Raw genomic sequence first — 22,507 nt, forward strand, 5'->3', positions numbered from 1 at the left:
CCTCCTGCCCTTCAGAACCAACTTTACTGCATCATCCACTGAAGCATAGATCAGTTTGGTGTCTTCTTGTGCAATAAAGTCATTGACCGACGCACCTTCAGGCCATGACAAATGGTGAATCAAGCGGAACTCGCCCAGTGATTTTTTGGGTACAACCCCCAAAGGGGATATCATCAGTTGGTCGCTTGGCCAATCATAAAATGGCCCTGCTATTCCCCCCAAAGCCACTTCTTTTGCCAGTTTGTCCCGTACTCTCTGGGGCTGTTCCTGGCAGACCGCAAGTTATCAGCCCACCTCCTTTCTCGGGGACCTTGATAACCCACCCGGAAACCTTCACGAAAACCCCATTCCAACTGACGAGCCTTATCCGCATCTGGATGGATGCTTAACCAAGGCAACAGCATATCCAGCCTAACTGGGGTAGGACCCCTTTTGCCCAGTAGCGCCTTGCGCGCCCCTTCCTCTAAATGCTCTCTATTGTTCAGCTGGGCTGGAAGGTGAAAAACATTGAATGGCTGGGTGACGGCCCCCGCACTTGGAGCAGTCATGTTTAAACCTACACTGTGGTCGTGAGCAAAACCCTTTGTTGTAATTCCAACACGCCCCCGTGGTTGACACCAGTGTTTTGTTAGCTGCGCCCACCCCCCCGAGGCGAGGTGTGCCTGAAAAGGCTTATATACTACCGGCAAACCACTCGCCGTATGCGTTGACGCTGATGACTGCGCCAATGCCATCCATTGCATCAATAACTCTGGGTCCACATCGCCCCACGGTTTCTCAGGGTTTACACTCACCCGAGCCCTAAACTCCTCATCATAACTCAGCCATGCAAAACCCCCAAAATGCATCTGTGCCTTTCTTATAATGTCCATATACTTGAAAAGCGCAATGGCCCTGTCCGGATACTTTTCACAATATATACTAGCGAATATGAGGAAAGCGGAAGTCCAATTGTCCATTGTGATGGGAACCCTGGGCCTACGAGCCAGTTCCCACTCTTCCTCTTTAGACCCCTCCTTGGCCTGTATGTCCCTATGCAGCAGCTTAAATACGTCAACATATTCATGCTTCCATATCTTTGTCTTAGTTTTGTCAGCCACATGAGACCCCAGTGGCATGGCCAAACCCATATATGGGAGTCGCTTCCTATGGCCTCCTCCTTCCTTGCCCACTGTGCCCGTGTCATCCCCTGCCGTCTGACTAGCCGCTACTGTACTTGCTGTGGAGGAAGCCTCAGTGTCCTTGCTCGCCTCTCCCTTCTGTCCTGATACTAACCCTGTTGCCTCCAAAACTGACCCATCTCCTACACCAATGGATTTGCTTGTGCATGGCACCTTAGTGACCTCCCCCCCGTCGCCCCAAACTGACCACCATCTCCCCTTACCTCCGTCCATTTCCCCTAAGTTGTGCGGCGTTCTCCTTATTGCTCTACCACGTGACGTTGATTGCCGCAGTCCTGATGGCCCTCCAGCCAGGCCGGTGTCCTGTAAAACAAAAGCAGAGGAAGAGGTTGCGCCGCACTTGCACCCTCGCCCCCCCTCTTGAGGTCACTCACCTCCTCATCCCGGATCTCTCCATCTTCCCAATCATCCCCGTCATCCTCATAATCCAATTCCAACTCTTCCTCTCCTACCCACTCGCACCTGTTCTCCACATACCCCCGTGGCTTTGTTGGCATTGCAGTTGTTGTGTCCTGGCCCACATGGCGCGAACCATCCTTGTGGTACCCCCGCTCCAGCGGTGTAGAGAAGGCCGCCGCAGACCCCTCTAGTGCTTCGGACCAACGTGTTTGGACCGTGCTGCGCCCCATTGGCATCGCCCTTCTTCTGCCAACCTCAGCTGCTGGCATTCTCTTACCTCTTCCCACGTGGCCGTGTGCGCCACTAGGGCTTCCAGCGCTGACCTGCCCCTCGGCCGCACTAGCCTCTTGGCCCGTCCCCTCTCGTTCTGCGGTACCCATACCCAGCATCCCGCTCCTGAACTAGCTGGCTGTGGTCCACTGGCGTCTGCCACATCTCTGGCCCTTTTGCTTGCCTCACCACGGGTACCCGCTTCCTCCCTGTCCTTGCACAACTGAGCCCACCTGGCTGCAGTTTCCACCACAACCCTGCGCTGCTCCCGAATCCTGGTTTCCAGGTCCCATGCCTCCGCCTGGTCCCAACCTCTCTGCACAGACGGGCCCGGGGCCCGAGGGCCCCTGCCCCCCAGCCTACCTTATGTTTTGTTGCTCTGACCTGTCTTGGGGCTGCCCTGGATCTGTCTGTCCCCCCCCCCCCCGGATTTTCCTGTATACTTCCCCCGTTTTTTGCCCCCCCCCTTTGGGTAAGACAGGTCTAAAGGGGCCCACCCATCGCTGGGCCCGGGCAAGGGCTGCTCACCCTCTTCAGCCTGTAATACGGGGACCTCACCTTCTGTGTTGCCCCCTTTGGCCCCTGAGGGCCCTTCCAATATAGTGCCTGAGCTACCCTCTTCTGTGACCCCTGGTCCTGCCGCTTGTGTGTCCTGGGTCTCCCCACTAAAAATTAACGGGCTGTGTGCGTTAAGCGCCCCCACGCCCATATCCGATTCCTGTCCTTGGGCCCCACCATCTACATCCCTATCTCCATCTGAGTCCTGGGACTCGCACGCGGCAATCGCAGCCGCTACCTGGCTCGACGCAGCCCGCGTCGGCCGTGTCATGCCAACCCAGGCCTGGTCCAACACCCCGGGCCTGAGCAGATCCGCACGGCCGGCTGCGCCCAAAATGTGGAGCGCGGCCCTAACCGCCTCAGCGTCATGGCTGGTTGCCATGGCGCTGCGCAGTGCACCAAGTGTGAATTTAGGAACCTGCAAAACCCTCCTGAGTCCTATGCACCTGCGGGCCCTCTTTTGGCCCTTTCGCTAAGGCGCAGGGCCGCAGCCACCCCACTCCTTAATTATAACACGTAAAACGTACATATGTGCCAGCCTGCCCCCGTGTGCAAACTGAGCCCCTGGGGCCCTAGACCCAAAGTGTTGAGGCCGCCAAACCTCGCACTGCTACTGATGTAATTTGTGCCCAGTTATCGCGGGGCCCACGCCCAGCCCAAGCCACCAACCGGCGCCCCTGGGACACCTGCCGTGTACGTCAAGGCTGCCGAGCCTCACCCGCCCCAAATCGCCCAATTACTTAAACAGGGCCCACCCGGCCTCCTCCGTGCCCCGCGACCCCCGGGGCCCTCGTCCTAAAACGCTGAGGCTGCCGCGCCTCGCGCAATACCTACTGTAAAATTATGCGGCCGGCGCAGGGCCGATCCGGCTTTGCATGCCGGCCGACGCCCAGGTAAGCGCCCGCTGGATGGCGCGTTGCGGCTGCGGAGCCCCGCTTCCCGAGTAATAAAGGGAAAACACGCCGGAGATGTACAAACAACTTTCCGTCCCACCCTACCTCCGCGTACCCGCTCCTCTCAAAAACTCTGCCCTTCCCGATACTGGTCGGCGCAGAAGAGGCCGACCCACTCTCCCACCCCCCTTATAAACCCTTCCTATTAAAACCCACCCCCACTTACCTTAGACCAATCCGGCGCCTCTGCGCCACTTCCTGTCTCCCCGAACATGCCCGCGGAGAGACTAGACTAGAACGAGTCTCTCTCTCCGCGGGCCCCCTCCATTGTGCAAGCTCTGTGTTTTCTATTTCTTGTTTATGTTTTGCTTGCACAGCGCTTACGCTATGCTTGTTTGGTTTGTCCTCCGCTCTTTACTTAATCTCCCTGTGGCTACACACATTTCAAGCATGCTTTTCGGATGCATGTTTTTTTCTTTGTCTTCCGTTCTTTATCTAATCGCCCCGCTTTATACCACCACCAGTAAAAGCACAATATACTGCCTTTCTAAATAAACTAGTCATAACAATTTATGGAGTTTCAGTAACATACATTACATAGCTGCAAGCTAACACTTTTAACAAAAAAGTTATTGTTAATCATTTAGTCGAAACCTATTGCATTTATCAATGCTTGTTTGATTTTATGATTAGTTTTTCTTATCTAAAAAAGTCTGCATGAACATGCAGTCGGATAAACACAACGTTCAGTAAAATATGTTGCAAAGTTACAGGGTTTTATAAATTGCTCAAAATGCAGACGATGAGTATGTTATTAAAATGTATTTATTTGAGTCATGAATTGGAGCTAAGTCTTGGTTTTGTAATATCTGGTTTATCTGCATTTGTCTATCTATTCATTCTCACTTGTAGCATAAGGTCTCTGAAGTTGTACACGAGCATATGAGTAAATTGTTTGTGCTTGAATGCATCAGTTAGTTCTGTATCTCTTCTCCAATATTTTCCATCAGTTGCTAAAACATTTCTTGATTTGTTCTGTTTTAAGAGAGTCTTTTGATGCAAAAAAGGACAATCAGGTCCATTTGTGCCGCTAAACAAATACATTTTTCCTTACAACATTTTGGTTTATTCTTGTGGTTCTAATACAGTCAGATTTTGAATTCCATGGTCATTTGAAGTAATTATCTGAAGCCCATTTGAGTTTCAGCCCCTTGGACAGATATCTGTAATGCTAGGGATAATGAGAGTTGCTCATTCACATATGCATATGAGCAGGTGCTGGCAAGCTCCTGCGCTACCAGAATGTGAATCACATCTAAATCACAGCCATTGAGTGTTCTGATGTTAGATTTTCATACAAACAATAGTCCACAAGTTCTTGCGATTGTCTATGTTGCTGATAGGCAAATAGTTTGTTTGCTGTATTGGGAGTAATGACTAAATAGACTCACAAGTACCAGCCAAGTAGAGAAGCTCTTGAAGTACAAAATCGTTGCTCATCAGCACCACTGTTTGATGTGTCTCTTGCTAGTAAAAGAGAGGGAGGACGAAGGGCTCCATGTTGGCATTTTTAGTGCAATACGCCAAAGATTATGGTGTAGGTTTTGTGTACTGTATAATATGAATTTTACTATTATATTCATCTAAAGACATTTAAAAATAATTGAAATATCAAAGGGAAAAATTTGACAGAATATAATATCTAATTTGCATTACATACTGAATTGATACCTGTGGTATCGTTGCTGTAGTGCATGTATTCGATTCCTATGTCCCATGAATGTGGTGAATAAATTTACTGAAGTGTTATTCTGTGGCTTTTCTTTCTCCAGTTGGATATTGAAGCTCTTCCATGAGAAAATAGACTCTGCCTTCAGGAAGGCCATGGAGGGCAAGGTAGGTGCTTTGCACTTGGACATTGGTTTGGGGATTTGTTCTCAATTTTGCAGAGTAAATCAGAATTGCAAGTGTCACCTGATTCCAAAACGATTGAATCCTTGAAGGGTGTCAATTTCTAAAAACCTTTAGATGGGAGTAGAACTGTTCCGTCATCTACATATATCACTCCTTCACTGCCGTTTATGATTTAGAATAAGCCATGTGTAAGTAAAAGGACAATGTCTATCTTTAAAAATGAGTGGCAGTTTACTAAATAGCATAGGACAATTTTCTATAGAAGCTCTAGCCCCAAAAGTACTCTCATAAATGTGGGTGAAATCTTGTTATTTCTTGCACTCTCTTTCACGTCTCCCTTTCTCTCTTTGTTTCCCTTTCATGCGCTCTCCTCTTCTATCTCCATTAATGCAGTACCTCAGTATAAGATCCATTAGTACAGTCTTTGACTCCTTCTTTACACCACAAACAAATATGGCACAATACTTGGTGTTAGCTCAATTATGTATGATCTATAATGCATACATTCCCTAGCATTCATGCTTGATAGATGGCAGAAGATCTATCACAGGGCTGCACGTCAAAATAACTTTTCTCAACATATTTTCAAGAATTTTGCTTAGTCGTCCCCAACTTGTATTATATATACAAGTGGCATTAATTCACCCGAATCATAAAGGTAGTGGAAGTATCTCTTTATTTCCTTTGATCCTAGTGACATCACGGAAAGTTACATGGCACGATCTTTGGGTCATTACTCTATATTTTTTAAAACAATACTGGGAACCTCACACTGCCGCACACAAAGGGACCCTAATGTAGAAAAACATCATCGCAATCTAGCATTATGTTTATTTTAAAATACCACTAGCTTGACTCAAATTCTTGCTTCTGTAGTGGATAGGTAGAGTGTACAACAGAATTCCAGGGCTTCACGATTAATGTTCAATATTAAAAAAATTACGTTTACACGCACATTGAATCTCACCAAGACTGTTTTCCATACAATTGCACTTATAAAAAGTAAAAACAAATCTTACTCGTCAGAGGTAAACATGTGAAGGACATACAGAATTGACAAAAGTAAAGGTAACATCCAAAGTTCGATCCACTTATCACCGATAGTTGGGATTTTGTTTTCTCCCTTTTGCAGTCAGTGAAAATTTCGGCTGTATTACTTCTCACAGAATCTTATCTGCTGGGTTTAAAGGGCAGCCTCTTAAGACAGTTGTATTTCGCCCTCTGAGAAAAATCATACATGGGTACCTGTAGACGTGTTATATAAAATAAATAAATACACATTGTTACTCTGTTTTCGAGTCTAAAGGTATGCACTCCAAAGTGTGCAGAAGTTAAAAAACTTGGAACAGGACCTCACCCTGGCTTAAGGTATCTACCAAAGATGCAAAATACATCACCCTGTTCCACTTAACTTGTAAGGAAGGTCCTAGCTTTTTTTTCCAACTGAATGATCAACTTGTGAATTTATTTGTCAGATTTCTCCACCCAAGGGTTATGTCTATATCTGAAAGCCTCATGGGGGAACCCTATGACTTCTAATATAAATGAGAGAATACATTTGACAGATAATCATCTTGCATCAGATTCCTTAATAGTTGGAGGGAAATTCAAATGAGTCTTCTGGCTCAGGCCTGACATCGACTGTCAGTAAGTAGTCTTTTCGGATAGGCAGACACTTTTTGTGCAAAGTTGTCCCAGAAGGAATTTTATGCACCAATTCTTTCCTGACAGGAAATGGAACTTTGCATTCATTGGGAAGGAAGGCAAAAATCACGAGGTATGCCACATCTTCTGCTGCCGTACAAGTGGGAGAGTGGCCATTTAAATTCACCTATATGATATAGGGATTTCATTGAAAAGTTTTAAGATGTGAATCATATGTGGGGCATATAGGAGATATTGCCAACTGCTGAGTTCAAAGCTTGCCAGAACTAACTAACATGGCTAGGAATGTGTATACTTTGGCTGAACCCAAGGCCTTCATGATACTTATGTTTGTGATTATTTAGCATTCCTGTTGAGGGAAAGCAAGTGTCCTGAAGTCCTGTTTTGCTGTGTATGATTTCTGTGATATCGCAGCCCCTTTAACTCTACAAGAGGGAATATTTCTAGTTTAGCCACATGTTCCTATCAGTAATTAGTGAAAGAGTCACAAGAAGTGTTGAATCATTGCTTATAGGGTCTTAACCCTGAAAACAGCGGGAGATACTCATTGAAACTAACAACATTATTACTAGGACAAACACTCTACTGTATTTTCTCATTTAGTAGTGTTAGGGCGGATTTTGAGTTTGGTGGTCGGTGTACTCTGTCACAAACAGGCAGATGTACATTGTCTGGCAAACTCATTGCGTGCGAGTAATATTTAGTCGGGTGGACCATCAAGTTTATGACAGCTGAGCCTTCACTAGCACTGATATCAGAAACCCTAAACCCAGAATCCTAACTCAGTTGGGCTATTGGTGTGGAAACATCAGACCATCTGACCTATTTTGAGTAGACAGTGTAATATATGCTCTTTCTTGTTTTCCACCACCAAGGAAACCTAGCAGTCCTGAAGAGAAAAAATAAAAAAATAACCCCCACGCAATATGAGAACATTCCCAGGGTTTCGGGATCATTTCAAAAACATACTCTCAGTTGGGAGTTTGGTTTAGGAAAACAAAAACGTTTGGTGAGTGGCTGTCTGAAACATGGCAGCTGCTCATCAAAGTTCAGTGCCTTTAATGAGACCATTTAGGTGAGATTTAACAATATGGTGGATGGTAGCTCAGCCACGGTGGGTGGAGGAAAGACCTTCTCCACCCAGATGGGTGGTGAACCATCCACTAAGGTACAAGCCAGGCCCATAGTTCTTAAAACACTGCCTGAAACACCCTATGAAGATCTGCAAGCGCAGCCAAGATCAACTTTTCCATTCTGGTGAAGAATATCAGGAACTTGTTGGTAGCTGCCTGAAGCGGTCCTACTCTTAGGCTTTACCAACACTCACCAAGGATGTAACAAGAGCAATCACTAGGTCGATCCAAAGGTTGAATTCTGCATCATCCTTTACTAGCATTTGCTCCTGCTTCATGTTATTACCTACATTTTCAAAGTTATTTACTGTGAGTTTGCAGTGAGATAATCCATAGCAATAGCATTTTTCTGAAAACCTCCTGTGACATGCTCCCCTTTTTAGAGAAATCCACACAACAAAGCATGTGAGAGGATAGCTTATTCTGCTTTGTTTCTTGCAATGCCTTGTTTTTCCTCTTGTTTCCCCCCTATTTCAATGTAATACATGACAGACTACAATCACTGTATAATAGCTGGTCTCCAGTTTCCTTAGTGTGTGGCATGTGTGGCTGTAGATACACAGGGTCTGCATACTACTGCCATCTAGTGTTGAGCTTGGACATGTGCAACTTGTTTTTCTTCAAAGAAATCTTTGAAGTCACGATGTATAGTGACTCCATCTATGACTAATAATGCACATATGCATAGATTGTTTTCCTTCCCTGTTGGGTTCAGACATGTACCACATGAGCTCCAGGTCAACGCCTTGTGATGTTCATCATTGAATGCTTTTGGTTCATCCGCTCCCATTGGCACAAAACAATCATGAACTGAATTCACTTTCCCCTTTGTGATCTTCGCCATGTGCAGCAACCAGATTTCCCCTTAACGCATCTCTGCGGGGCCCTGACCCTCCCAGGGCCTTGTACTCCATCATCCTCTCTAAAAATGCAGAAACCGTGGTGGAAAGAACTCTGTTGCAGGATTGTCCTCAGTTTCACTCCAAATACCCTTGGGCTGACCACAACTGGGTAAGCAACCGCTATCTTTTGCTGGAGCACGAGAACACCTGCTCTGCCGCCCTCAAGTCCCGTTGGAAGAAGACCTTGAGATACTGACACGATCGGCGCCTCACTTGACTCACCATGGAGCACCGACAGGAGGACGATTCCCCCAATATCTTCAGGGACCTCTGTATGGAGTTAGAGCCAGAGCCTAGGCTTTCAAGTGAGTAGATCCTCCAGTTCATTCCTGAGCCGAGCTCCTACTTGAAGTTAGGATTGGAGGCAGAGGAACAGCAAGGCCAGCAGGTAAATCAAAGTTGATTAACTTCAACCGTGAGTACTTCCCCCCCTCCCCTAACACCATCCTCAGGTCGATCTCCAGCCCAGTGGGTGTCCACATTGAGCAATGAAGCCCAGCAATAGGCTTCCAGTCTGCGACAGCCTGCAGGCCACGGCCAGCACTGACAGAAGGGTGCTGAGTCAATTCCAAGTCAGTCCCCGGTGCTCAAACAGATGCATAAGTCCCAGCCTCCTCCTGTGTTGACAGCTCATTTGACTCTGGTGTCAAAAGCACTTTCGAAGACCACTTCCACTCTGATTCATCACTCTGTGCCAAAAGCCATTTTGGTGCTCACAGACTATAAGACCCCCTTGCTGTCAGGTTGACCAGTGCCAAAAAACCCTCGTACACAGGGTCCAAGGAACTGGAGCAGCATATCTTCCAGTGTCTCCCAGAGGAGATCAGCTCTTGACAGCTGAAACTTTGCATCCACCCACAGACTGGGAATATCATCACAAAACCACCTCCTTAGGTGCAGGACACTCTTTCTCACAAGAGGAGGAGCTCCACCTAAGTGGAAGAAACACCAGGACAGGTGTACTAGCCCACTATCAATTTGTCCCTCAGCTCCTCCTCCATCTCTTCTGACTTCTCCCCCTCCACCACTACCACATGGACTACATCCATCTTCTTTGCCAGGTGTTCTCCACATTCCTCCAATGAGGATGGGAAGCTCTTCATACTCTTTAGGCCCATGTGAGACCCCATGCAATCCTGATCCTAAATGTGACCTGTGGGATGACTATAATTTTGATCCGTTGGGGCCCACTGATCCAGATCTCTACCCCTCTAAATGTTCCCTTCCTAATGACACCACTTCCTACCATGAGGTCATCCACAGGTCTGCCACATACCCTAAGTTCGACCTACACAGCATTCAGAAAGATGAGGACTTCTTCAATGAAACGCTTTCCACCATTTAATAAATGGTTCAGTACTTGCCCAAGCTCAAAGGGGTGCTCCAGACTGCATTTTCCAAATTCAAAGAACCCATAAAGGCCAGTGTGGTGACACTCAGGGTAGATAAGAACTATAAACCATCAGCCTTCAATCCACTCTATATACTGGGCCAACTTCTACCAGACGTTTTGATAGATCACACTACGCATAAGCGCACTAAGATCCAGGGTACTGTTGATGCCCCCACCAAACAAAGAGAGTAAGAAGATGTAGCAGGCAAGAGGGTTGTCATGCAACCCTTGACTCACTGGAGAATTGCCAACTCAATTGAGTTACTCTCTCTTTATTACTGGACCCACTGCAACGAAAAGGAGGAACTTCTCCAGCATCTCCCAGAACAATATAAACACCACAGCCATAAGCTGGGTTCAGATTCCAAATAATTTCGAACACCACAGTCAGGAGCATCCTTGATGCAGCTGATACTGCAGCCTGGGGGAAATAACTCTAGAGTCCTCATCAGGCACCATGCTTGGCTGCATGTCTCCGGCTTCAAACTAGACACCCAACATCATCTGGTCAACCTGCCCCTTGACAGCATCTCTTCATCCCACAGGTTGGTAAGATGCTGGAAACAATTTAAAAGGCTATGAGGGCTCTCCAGGAACCTTTTCCCTGGGGTTCCTTTCGTAGGTCTCAATTCAAAGGAGGTGCCTAAGCTACCACCCCCAAGGTATCAGCCTCCTCCCGGAGGCAGCAACACCAATAGCAACCTATACATGGCTACTCCAGGAGAGCCTATAGAAGCAACAACTCCAAGGGCAGAGGTGGTAGGGGTGGAGCCAAGGGAGCCACTCTCGCTAAACAGTGACTGTCTCCCTTCGCCCAATCACACTAAACCTGTTGAGGGAAAACAGCAGGGGTTCCTCATACAGTGGTAAAGAATCACCTCTAATCATTGGGTCCCTTCCATTATGAGGCAGATTTACTGTTTAAAATTTACTGGAGGCCCACAAAACATTCCTCCCCACAAACACACCCTTTCCACCAGAACACCAGCTCCTCTTTCCGGAGGATGCACAGGCATTCATCATCAAAGGGGCGATAGACATCATGTCACCACTTCAGCTCAGCAAAGCAGTGTACTCTCTGTGCTTCCTTATCAGCAGGAAGGACAGGAAACTCAGGCCCATACTTGACTTCAAGCCCCACAACAAGTACATCCTGCCAGAGCACTTCCACATGGTAACGTTTCAAGATGTAATCTCCGTGCTGCAGCAATGTGGTCTCATGGCCACTCTCGACCTGGACTCTTATTTCACATCTCAAGTTACCCTGATTTCTACTGCTACCTAGTAAATGGTCAGCATTTTCAGTTCATATTGCTGCTCTTCCCGATCACTACAGCCCCCAGGGAGTTCACAAAATGTCTTGCCATTGTAGCCTTTAATCTCAAAAAGCGGTTTGAGTTGTATAATCCCATATTTATACACCTGGCTGATCAAAAGCGCAAACAGAAAACTCAGACCATTATAGACCTCTTGCATGATCTAAGGTTCACCATCAATACAGTCAAGTCCCACCTTGAGCCACTTCAAATACAGCCCTTTCTGGGAGCAGTTTGTCAGGAAAATTATTGCCAGTGTTGTTAAATTCTACCCTCAGCAAAAACAATTTCCCTTGTCCTTGTGCCCATGTTGGTTCCAGCGGCGTACTCACTCCCGGTGGCTCTTGCGGAGGCTGTTCTTAGAACTAGCTTCTTCAGGTTTAAGTGCCACTCAAGATGGTGGCCGCAAATCTTTGTGAGGTTAGCGCTCTAGTGTTTCTACCTTAGTCTTGTGCTGAAGCTTCTCTCCAGCTGTTTCACCCTGGGAGCTGTGCACTTCAACTGTCATCCTGAGGAGAATGAGCAGTGTTCCTGAGGAGCTTTGTTTCATAGAGAATTCATCCAGTTTTGAGTAATTATTTATTTTTCTTGTTACGGTGTGCACACCAGCTACTTTTTCCGTTCTGGAGAAGCTGAATTTCTTCCTTCTTCCAAAAACTGGCTATTGGCATTCTGAGGAGAATTTGTTTTAACTTAACAGAACTTCAAGCAACTGCAGTAAGGAATCCTTTCATATGATTTCCAGACTTGCCAATATATATATATGAACATATATATTCAAAAACTCTTCGCTTTGCAGACTTGCCAGCCTTAGAGACAAACCTCAGTGCTCAGACTAATTAAGTCCTTTTGGGCATGGCCATTGGGCTGGGGGGCATGACTCCTTTCTTTAATAAGACAGGAGTCATGTCCATGGGGGTTGTGCATCAAAAAAGTCATTTTTTTTACTCTAACCTGACCAGCGCCATTCTTTCCCGCACAACCTCCAGTTTTCCCTACACCTCCCCTACCCAACCGGGCCTTAGCGCCGGCTAGCATCATAGGTTAAATATGATGCCCGGCTGGCGTGCAGGAATGGCGCTAGCGGGCGCTATACTTTTTGATGCAAACCTGCGCTATCGCAGGTGTGTGCGTCAAAAAGTATAAATATGGTCCTGAATATCCTATCTTCAAGTGAGAAACACAGGCTGGAACTGGATCTGGAGGCAGTCTCTCTTTTTCTATTCCCATTTCCCCCTAGCGGATGCAGAGTTCAGATAATCAGTAAAGTCTGAGCACGCATCTGTTGGAGGGAGTTGGGTAAAAAGCATCTTCTCCTGTGGCAGTTTGATTTAATGGGTAATCTCCTGACACAGTTCTCAACATGGTGTCTGGGAAAGTCTACAAGAGTCAAGCACCGTTCAAGCTTTTCAGCTGTTACTGCCCCTCTTTCAGTCACATCACCATTTAATGGTCGGAACCGTGATGCGCCTTCTCTGCATGATGGCCTCTTGTATTGCACTAGTTCCCTGCGCAATGTTACACATGTGTCCTTTACAAGAATGCCTAGCAACACCATGATTAGAGAGGGAGTGTCACTTGGAAGATCTAGTATTGCTTTGGGCCAGCACTAATAGCTCTCTGCAGTAGTGGAACAGCAAAAATCTGTTGCAGTGTTGGCCCTTTCTCGACCCAGGCCTGAAGATGACCATCACAACGAACAGCTCCCTCATGGGATGGGGAGCAGCACATCTCGACGATATGACTATTCAGGGTATGTGAGCACCCCACCAACTGGTCTTCCACATCAGCTGCCTGGAGCTACTAGTGATCCAGCTATTTCTCAAGGCTTTCTTCTGCTGGGCACAACACAAGGTAATCCTCATCAGAACTGACAATATGACCACCATGTACCACCTTTAGATGCAAGGAGGTACGCAGCTCAGCTGCTGTCGATGCTGGCACAGGCCATTTGGTGAAGAACCCTTCACCACAAGATACATTTACTAGTGGAGTACTTACAGTGAATCAACAACAACTTTGCAGATCTGCTCAGCAGCTGCGGCAACAAGTCCATGAGTGGGCACTCAACCAGCAAGCCCTACTTACAAATTAAAGTCGTTAGGGGTTCCCTGGCATAGACCTCTTCGAAACTGCTGATAACGCAAAGTTTCACCTGCAAGTTTCCACACCCACAGTCCAAGGGCAATGCACTATAGATGAACAGGTAAAGGATATTTGCTTACGGTTTTCCTCCTCTCTTCTACTCCTTCTGTATGTGTTACTGCAAACCTCCCTCACCATAATCCTAGTGGCTCCCACGTGGCTAGACAACTGTCGTTCACAAACCTTCTGACCTTTTCTGTGGTCCTTCACAAGAAATGTACCTATTGGCCAGACCTTCCAATGCAGAACCAGGGCATGGTCAGGGACTCAAACCCCAGACTCATTCTTGCAATTTGGCTCCTGAGGTCTTAAAGTTTGGCTACCTAAGTATATCTCCAGAATGCACGTCTGTTCTTAAAGAAACCTGTAGATCCACTACACTGGCTGGCTATGCAGCCAATTAGAAAAAGGTTCATCCTTTACTGCCTTCCCAAACAATGACCAGTGACCTATTAAAAGCAGCAGCCCAGGACATAGGCGGTCATTCCTACTTTGGCGGGTGGCGGTCGCCGCCCGCCTGGCGGGAACCGCCAGAAGACCGTACCGCGGTCAAAAGACAGCAGCGGTCATTCTGTTTTTCCCGCTGGGCTGGCGGGCGACCGCCAAAAGGCCGCCCGCCCGCCCAGCGGGAAAGCACCAGCAACGAGGAAGCCGGCTCCGAATGGAGCCGGCGGAGTTGCTGGTGTGCGACGGGTGCAGTTGCACCCGTCGCGATTTCCAGTGTCTGCCAAGCAGACACTGAAAATCAATGTGGGGCCCTGTTAGGGGGCCCCACGACACCCGTTCCCGCCAGCCAGGTTCTGGCGGTGAAAACCGGCAGAACCAGGCTGGCGGGAAGGGGGTCGGAATCCCCATGGCGACGCTGCTTGCAGCGCCGCCGTGGAGGATTCACAGGGGCAGCGGGAAGCCAGCGGGAAGCCGGCGGGAAACCGCCGGCTTCCCTTTTCTGACCGCAGCTTTACCGCCACGGTCAGAATAGCCCCAGAAGCACCGCCAGCCTGTTGGCGGTGCTTCCTCCGTCCCCTACCCTGGCGGTCTCGGACCGCCAGGGTAGGAATGACCCCCATAGTCTGTTACCCTAAAATGTTGGTTCTTGCTTACATTTCTATGTGGTTGCACTTGGCTGCGGTTGCAGTGTATCAACAAAATAGAGAACACTCTTCTTTATTCAGAGACCCATTCATCAAAACCTTCAGGGAAGGACTTAAACAAGCTATCCTGTACAGGGTGCCCCCAGCTTCTGTATCGAACCTCAATGTGGTCCTAACTCAGATCATGAACCCTCCTTTCTCATGCCTTGACTTGTGTCCTCCACAATTTTTCTTGTGGAAAGTTGCCTTCCCAGTTGCCATAACATCGCTCAGGAGACTGAGTGAGCTTCAAGCTCTTATCCTAGAGTAATCTTTCTTCCAAGTTCAAAATGGCAGAGTCGTCCTCAGGACTAACCCAAAGTTTCTGCCTAAGGGCGTATCTCCCTTCCACCTTAATCAGACTATTGAGATCCTGGCCTTCTTCCCACACTCAGACTTCATGGCAGAGAGGGCCCTATGACCCTCATGTATTACATTGATAGAACAAAGAAGATTCACATGAAACACCAACTCTTTGTTGCCTACACTAAACCACACAACTGGTGCACTCTCTCCCACGTGGGCATAGCCAGATGGCTGATCATGTTGCGCCGCCGTGGCCGGGTCAGGGGTCGCGGCACACGCCGCGCTCCTTTTCTCCGGCCCCGGATTCCTGGATACACGCGGCAGGGCCAGAGGACCCAAATTGGGTCACGGTCCTTGCCGCGAGGGCAGCATTTGCCGCGCTTAGACGCACACATGTATTAAACATGGGAATTCTGGGTATCACTCTTTCCACCACTTACCGGTCACAACAGGCAAAAGCCGGATGCCTGCACATGGTGGTGTTTTTATGCATGCCTTTTTCCTTTCCCAGCATGCTGCTCACTTCCCCTCTTCCCAGCATGCATTGTTTCTCTTTGTTTGGACGCATGTTCTTTAGTCACTGTTATACTCTTTTCCCCAATCCAAGATGGTGGTGTTTCTACTTCCTGTTTCCTACTTCCTGTCTAGGGGTATATAAGGGGAATTCAGTTTCTTGCTCATTGCGTTGCAACACTCCTTTGGTGGTAGTCACGCTCCGGCTGGTTTCCTCTTGTGGATCCAGTATTTCCTGACCTATCTTCGTCTCCAGTCTTCCTGTACCCTCGGATCTTCAGCTCTAACGCCTTGGTGTCCTCCTTCTGTTTCAGGAAGTTCCTGTTGAAGGTTTTTTACCCTATTGGGGTTTTTCCTTTGGGACTCCTTCTGGAGGGCACGGACTGTAGTGGCTTGCTATTGTCAAACAGCACCGTGGCTACCGGAAGGGGTCGCCCCTACCTCGGCCAGAACAGAACCTGCAGGAACCAGGGTCGTTCCCCAACCCTCATCAACTTCGACGGTAAGCCCATTGAAAACCGTGACAGATTGCAACGCCCAAAAATCCAGTTGCAGTCCGGAACCATGGATAATCCAGTGGCAAATACGGAACCCACGAGCCAGACCCTGCTCATGACGATACAACAACAGGCTCAAGAACTCCAACAGCTACGTACTGAAAATATCATCTATTGACAAGCCTTTGCATCCAGGACCACTGATGTACCCTCAGTAGCTGCCACTACACCTCGTTTCTTCGGGGATCCTAACAAATTAAGAGAATTCCTGGATGCCTTGACGGTTTATTTTGCCTTTCGCCCCTCGCAATTTGTACAAGACAAGACCAAGGTGGGGTATTTGATTAGCGCCTTATCGGGGCCAGCATTGGCTTGGGCCACTCCTTTAGTGACAAGAAATGATCCTTGCCTGTCTAATTATTCCACCTTTGTCACTACCTTTAAACAGATGTTTGAGCGCCCTGGACTCGAGGCTTCAGCAGAAGAAGCTCTTTGCGATATCCAACAAGGGAATCAAGATGTATTACAATACATCACCCGTTTCAGACAATTAGCATCAGAAACATCCTGGGTGGAACGTACCTTGGTGACACTGTTCCACAGAGGTCTCAGAGAGGATATTAAGGACGAACTGGTGCACTCTGCTAGAATAGAGAACCTTAAAGGATTGATGGATCAGACTCTGACGATAGAATACCGGTTGAACGAACGAAGAATGGATAAAAAGAAGAGTCGTTTGCCATCTCACTCAGTGACGTCTCGCACCTTCTCTCATCGTACCGAGGAAGTCCGTCCTGAACCTAAGGGGACTACCGAGGAAGAGCCAATGCAAATTGATACGGCTCGAGAACCTTTATCAGCTAGTGAAAGAGAACATAGACGAAGGAAGGGGCTTTGTCTATATTGTGGTGCAGCTGGTCACCTAATTTGCACCTGCCCCATTCGTCCAACCAAGCCTTTGGGAAACGCCAACTCCCGTCCTCAGTGAGAAGGGTGAGGACGGGATATCGTGAAATACCTTCCATTTGTTCTTCCAGGGAGGAAGGAACTGCTCTTTTTCTTCTACCAGTTATCCTTCATTTAACTGATGGCCGGGAAGAAAGAACCTTGGCTTTATTGGACTGCGGAGCCGGTGGCATCTATTTAGATGAAGCATGGGCCAAAGAACGACAGATAGCACAAATACCTAAGGAAGTACCAGAACAAGTACACACGGTGGATGGATCACTCTTGGCCTCAGGACCCGTAAAATATACCACCCCTACTTTCTGTCTACAGTTTGGGAAACACCAAGAAAATCTTTTGTTTGATTTAATTTCATCACCACACCACGTCATGATCCTGGGAATTCCATGGCTCACACGGCACAACCCTTACATCAACTGGGAAACAAGAACTATTTCTTTATCCTCTCACTTTTGCCAACACCACTGCTACCTAGCAGGGGATTATTGGTCCCCAAAAGGTCTCTTAGCAGCACCCCCTAAGGTGGGATGCTCTATTAATGTCCTACAGGGAATTCCCAGGCATTATCAGGAATATGCCGATGTATTCCAGAAGCCAGAAAAACCTGAACTGCCACCCCATAGAGAATACGATTGCGCCATTCCTTTAGAACCATATACAGTGGTTCCTTTCGGGTGAATGTACCCTGTCACAGAACCTGAGAAGCAGATTCTTAAAGAATACCTTGATGAGAACCTACAGAGCGGGTTGATTGCTCCCTCTTCTTCACCTGCAGGGGCTCCTCTCTTCTTTGTGCCTAAGAAGACTAAAGATTTGCGTCCCTGTATTGATTTCAGAGGATTAAACAAGATAACTATTAAAGATCGGTACCTGTTACCCCTCATTAAGGACATCCTAGAAGCAGTCAGATCGGCAAAGAGAGTCACCAAGCTGGATCTCAGTGGAGCCTACCATCTTCTAAGAATTAAAAAGGGTGATGAATGGAAGACCGCTTTTAGAACACCCTTTGGTCACTACGAATATTGAGTAATGCCTTTCGGACTCACCAATGCCCCTTCCATTTTTCAAAGGTTCATGGATTCTATCTTTTCCGATCTTTTGCAACAAACAGTGGTGGTGTATCTCGACGACATTTTAATCTTTTGTGTTCATGCAGAGGAACACTCTAAGCATGTTCGCCAAGTTTTAGAGAGACTCCGACAACACCATTTATTCTGCAAACCTGAAAAGTGCGAGTTTGATCAGACGGAAGTAAAATACTTGGGATATTGCATTAACCAAACTGGAGTCGCCATGGATTCAGACAAGGTGCAAGCTATATTGAATTGGCCATCTCCTTCTTCCATCAAGGAGACTCAGTGTTTTTTGGGATTAGCCAATTTCTATCGACAATTCATAGCAGACTTTGCCCAGAGAACCAGCTACATTACTCAAACCCTTAAAAAAGATAATCTAAAGAAGGGCTTTTGTTGGACACAAGACGCAGAGTTAGCCTTTCAGGATTTAAAGAAAGCCTTTATTCAAGCCCCTATTCTACGACACCCAGACACCAGCAAACAAATCATTATTGTCGCAGACGCCTCAGAAAGAGCCATTGGGGCTGCCTTACTGCAAAAACAAGACAATGATGATTTAGAACACCCTGTATTCTACCTGTCACACATTTTATTCGATTCAGAGCGGAACTATTCCGTGTTAGAACGTGAATGACTCGCCTTAAAGACCGCATGCACAGAATGGAGACACTTTCTGATGGGCTCGAAAGAACCTTTTGAAGCCCGGACAGACCACAGAAATCTACAGTGCTTAAGAAACTTTCAGTGTCAGAATAGCCGGCAGGCTCGATGGGCTTTCTTTTTCAGCCAATATGACTTTTATATCACTTACATCCCTGGTTCTCAGAACATCCTGGCGGATTCCTTGTCCCGACGTTACCCTGAGTGCAGCGATTCTACTGTACAGAACCTATTTGACAATAACAAGATCATTGGGGTAGTACAGACTTTTTTAGACCAAGTCAAGTCCGAATATGCCCGTCTAGAAGAGACAGAGCTGAATAAGTTGCGTCCGCAACTGCATATAGATCAAGGCTATTATTATCATGATAAGGCCCTGTTCTTACCCACTAAAATAGTACAGACTGAAGCCTTACGTATGTGCCATGATTCCCCCATCGCAGGTCATCGAGGAATGAAAGCTACCCAAGAACTTCTGCTTCGCTCCTTCTGTTGGCCAACTCTCAAGACAGATACTGAGGAATATGTATCATCTTGTCCTATATGTGCTCAAGCCAAGACACCCCGTACTAAACCAGTAGGATTACTTCGCCCACTACCAGTTCCCCCAGGTCCATGGCACACTATCTCTACAGATTTCATGTGCTCATTACCCTCTTCAATGGGAAATCACGTAATAATGGTAACCGTGGACTCCTTCACCAAGATGGATAACTTCACGGCCTTAAGAAAGTTACCAACGGCAAAAGAATTAGGTCAAATCTTTACACAAGAAATCTTTCGGCTTCATGGATTACCTCAGGTCATTATATCGGATAGGGGTCCTCAGTATATCTCCCGATTCTGGAAACAATTCTGTAAGACCTTGGGAATCGAAGTGGCCTTATCATCGGGTTCCACCCGCAAACTAACGGTCAGACGGAACAACTCAATCAAGGCCTCGAACAATATTTACGTAGCTTCTGCAATGCTACGCAGAGTAATTGGGCTACCTATTTACTGCTTGCAGAATTCTCCTACAACAACTCAATACACAGCACCTTGAAAGTCTCCCCTTTCTATGGCTCCTACGGTTTCCATCCTAAGGCCTTTCCAACTCCCCTGAAAGATACTTCCAATCTTCCAGCCATCTCCTCCTATGTTCGACAGCTACGGGGTGTCCAACGTGTTATCCATTCCAACCTTGTGGCCACTAAGTCACGCATGAAAAAGATGGCTGATAAGAGCCGTTGCGAGGCTCCTCACTATCAGGTCCATGATAAAGTGTGGCTTTCCTCTAGATTCCTCCCTCTCCGACTTACTCAGAACAAATTCAAACCCCGTTATTATGGTCCATTCCTGATTCTCAAGACGATTAACCCAGTGTCTGTGCGTCTTCGCCTGCCCCAGACTTGGAAGTTCCATGTCTCTCAACTTAAACCTTACCTTCCTGATCCTTTCCACAGACAATTCTCTTGTCCTCCCCCTCTGTTGGTTGATAATGTGCCCGAGTATGAGGTCCAGGAAATCTGTGACTCTCGGTTTTTCCATGGACGCCTCCCATACCTTGTTCATTGGAAAGGCTACCCTATGAGTGAGTGTTCCTGGGAAGATGCCCCTGCAGTTCATACCCCTCTTTTGGTCCGTCGCTTTTTCCGGCTTTTCCCTCACAAACCTGGGGCCTCGGGGGCGGGACCTACTGTTGCGCTGCCGCGACTGCGAGCACGGGCCGCCACGGCACAGCACTCAGGGGCTGCAGCGGGCCGCCGTCGGACCGCGGGGGAAGCCGCAGCGCGGGTCAGGGGTCGTGGCACTCACCACGCTCCTTTTCTCCGGCCGCGGATTCCTGGATACACGCGGCAGGGCCAGAGGACCCAAATTGGGTCACGGTCCTTGCCGCGAGGGCAGCCTTTGCCGCGCTTAGGCGCACACATGTATTAAACATGAGAATTCTGGGTATCACTCTTTCCACCACTTACCGGTCACAACAGGCAAAAGCCGGATGCCTGCACATGGTGGTGTTTTTATGCATTCCTTTTTCCTTTCCCAGCATGCTGCTCACTTCCCCTCTTCCCAGCATGCAGTGTTTCTCTTTGTTTGGACGCATGTTCTTTAGTCACTGTTATACTCTTTTCCCCAATCCAAGATGGTGCTGTTTCTACTTCCTGTTTCCTGTCTAGGGGTATATAAGGGGAATTCAGTTTCTTGCTCATTGCGTTGCAACACTCCTTTGGTGGTAGTCACGCTCCGGCTGGTTTCCTCTTGTGAATCCAGTATTTCCTGACCTATCTTCATCTCCAGTCTTCCTGTACCCTCGGATCTTCAGTTCTAATGCCTTGGTGTCCTCCTTCTGTTTCAGGGAGTTCCTGTTGGAGGTTTTTTACCCTATTGGGGTTTTTCCTCTGGGACTCCTTCTGGAGGGCACAGACTGTAGTGGCTTGCTATTGTCAAACAGCACTGTGGCTACCGGAAGGGGTCGCCCCTACCTCGGCCAGAGCAGAACCTGCCGGAACCGGGGTCGTTCCCCAACCCTCATCAACTTCGACGGTAAGCCCATTGAAAACCGTGACAGATCAAGTGCATTGATACATGCTACATCAAAGCCAAACGGCAACTGCCTGTCACACTTAGGCCCCACGCTACCTGCCAAAAGGGAACTTCCTTCCTTCCTTAGTAACATAACCATAGCTGATACAAGTGAAGTAGCTACTTGGTCCACTATACAGACATTTACCGAACACTACTTTGTGGATGTCTTACCAAGCTAACAAGCAAATGTTGACCAGACTGTTTTACGTACCATTTTCAGTCCTCTGCCACATCCTCCAGTGGCCACCGCCTATGACAGAACTGCTTTAGGTTATATGCAGAACATGTGTATCCACAGCTGCACATTCCATGAATGTAATATGTTACTTATCTTGTAAGCATCTGTTTGTGGCATGTATTGCTGTAGGTTCACATGATTACCCTCCTTCTGGGAAGCCACGGGTTGATGCAGATGCCATTTCCTTTTTTTTCTCTTTTGGATAGCTATTTATTTTTCTTTCTCTTTTTAAGCACATCCTCACCCACCGTGCGGAAAACAACCTAACAACAAAGCTGATGCCCATGTGCATTCCCAGTCATAGGTGGAGTCACTATACCTTGTGCCTCAAAAGACTTCATCGAAGAAAAATTAGCTCAACACTAGATGGCAGGGGTATGAAGGGCATGTGAATCTACACCTTACTGGGTAGGTAATATGTTCTTTACTATCTAGTTGTGTCTCTAGTCACCTGTAAAAAGAAAATGCAATAGCAGCTCAATTGTAATAAATTATTACATATGAATTGTAATATCATAATCTCTGGTGCCGGAACAAACAGACAAAGTGAAAGAAAGGTCAGGTCACAGAGCATAATTACAGCTGCAGTTTAAACATTGAAAGGTTAACTAGCTTTTTCCTTCTTCTGACCTACTTTTCTAAAATGAACACAGATTAGCAGAAACAAGATATTTCTGGAGGCATGCTTATTTTTCTGTGTTACAGGCTGATAGAGGAAATATAGAATCTCGACATGTTTCTACACTTTCTGAGCTACTGGATATTTTTTATTTAATCTGACTTA

At 47.3% G+C, this 22,507-nt stretch overlaps 1 protein-coding gene across 1 annotated transcript in view; it reads left to right on the forward strand.

Annotated features, from left to right (window-relative positions):
• The window catches only part of LOC138304050 (bactericidal permeability-increasing protein-like), a 324,414-nt gene that overhangs the window by 26,467 nt on the left and 275,440 nt on the right, over positions 1 to 22,507 (forward strand). The window contains exon 5 of the mRNA XM_069243745.1: positions 5,134 to 5,197. Coding sequence (XP_069099846.1) covers positions 5,134 to 5,197 — 64 coding nt within the window. The remainder of the gene's footprint in view (positions 1 to 5,133; positions 5,198 to 22,507) is intronic.

This window comes from Pleurodeles waltl, chromosome 7, assembly GCF_031143425.1.
Source record: "Pleurodeles waltl isolate 20211129_DDA chromosome 7, aPleWal1.hap1.20221129, whole genome shotgun sequence".
Classification (NCBI taxonomy): domain Eukaryota; kingdom Metazoa; phylum Chordata; class Amphibia; order Caudata; family Salamandridae; genus Pleurodeles; species Pleurodeles waltl.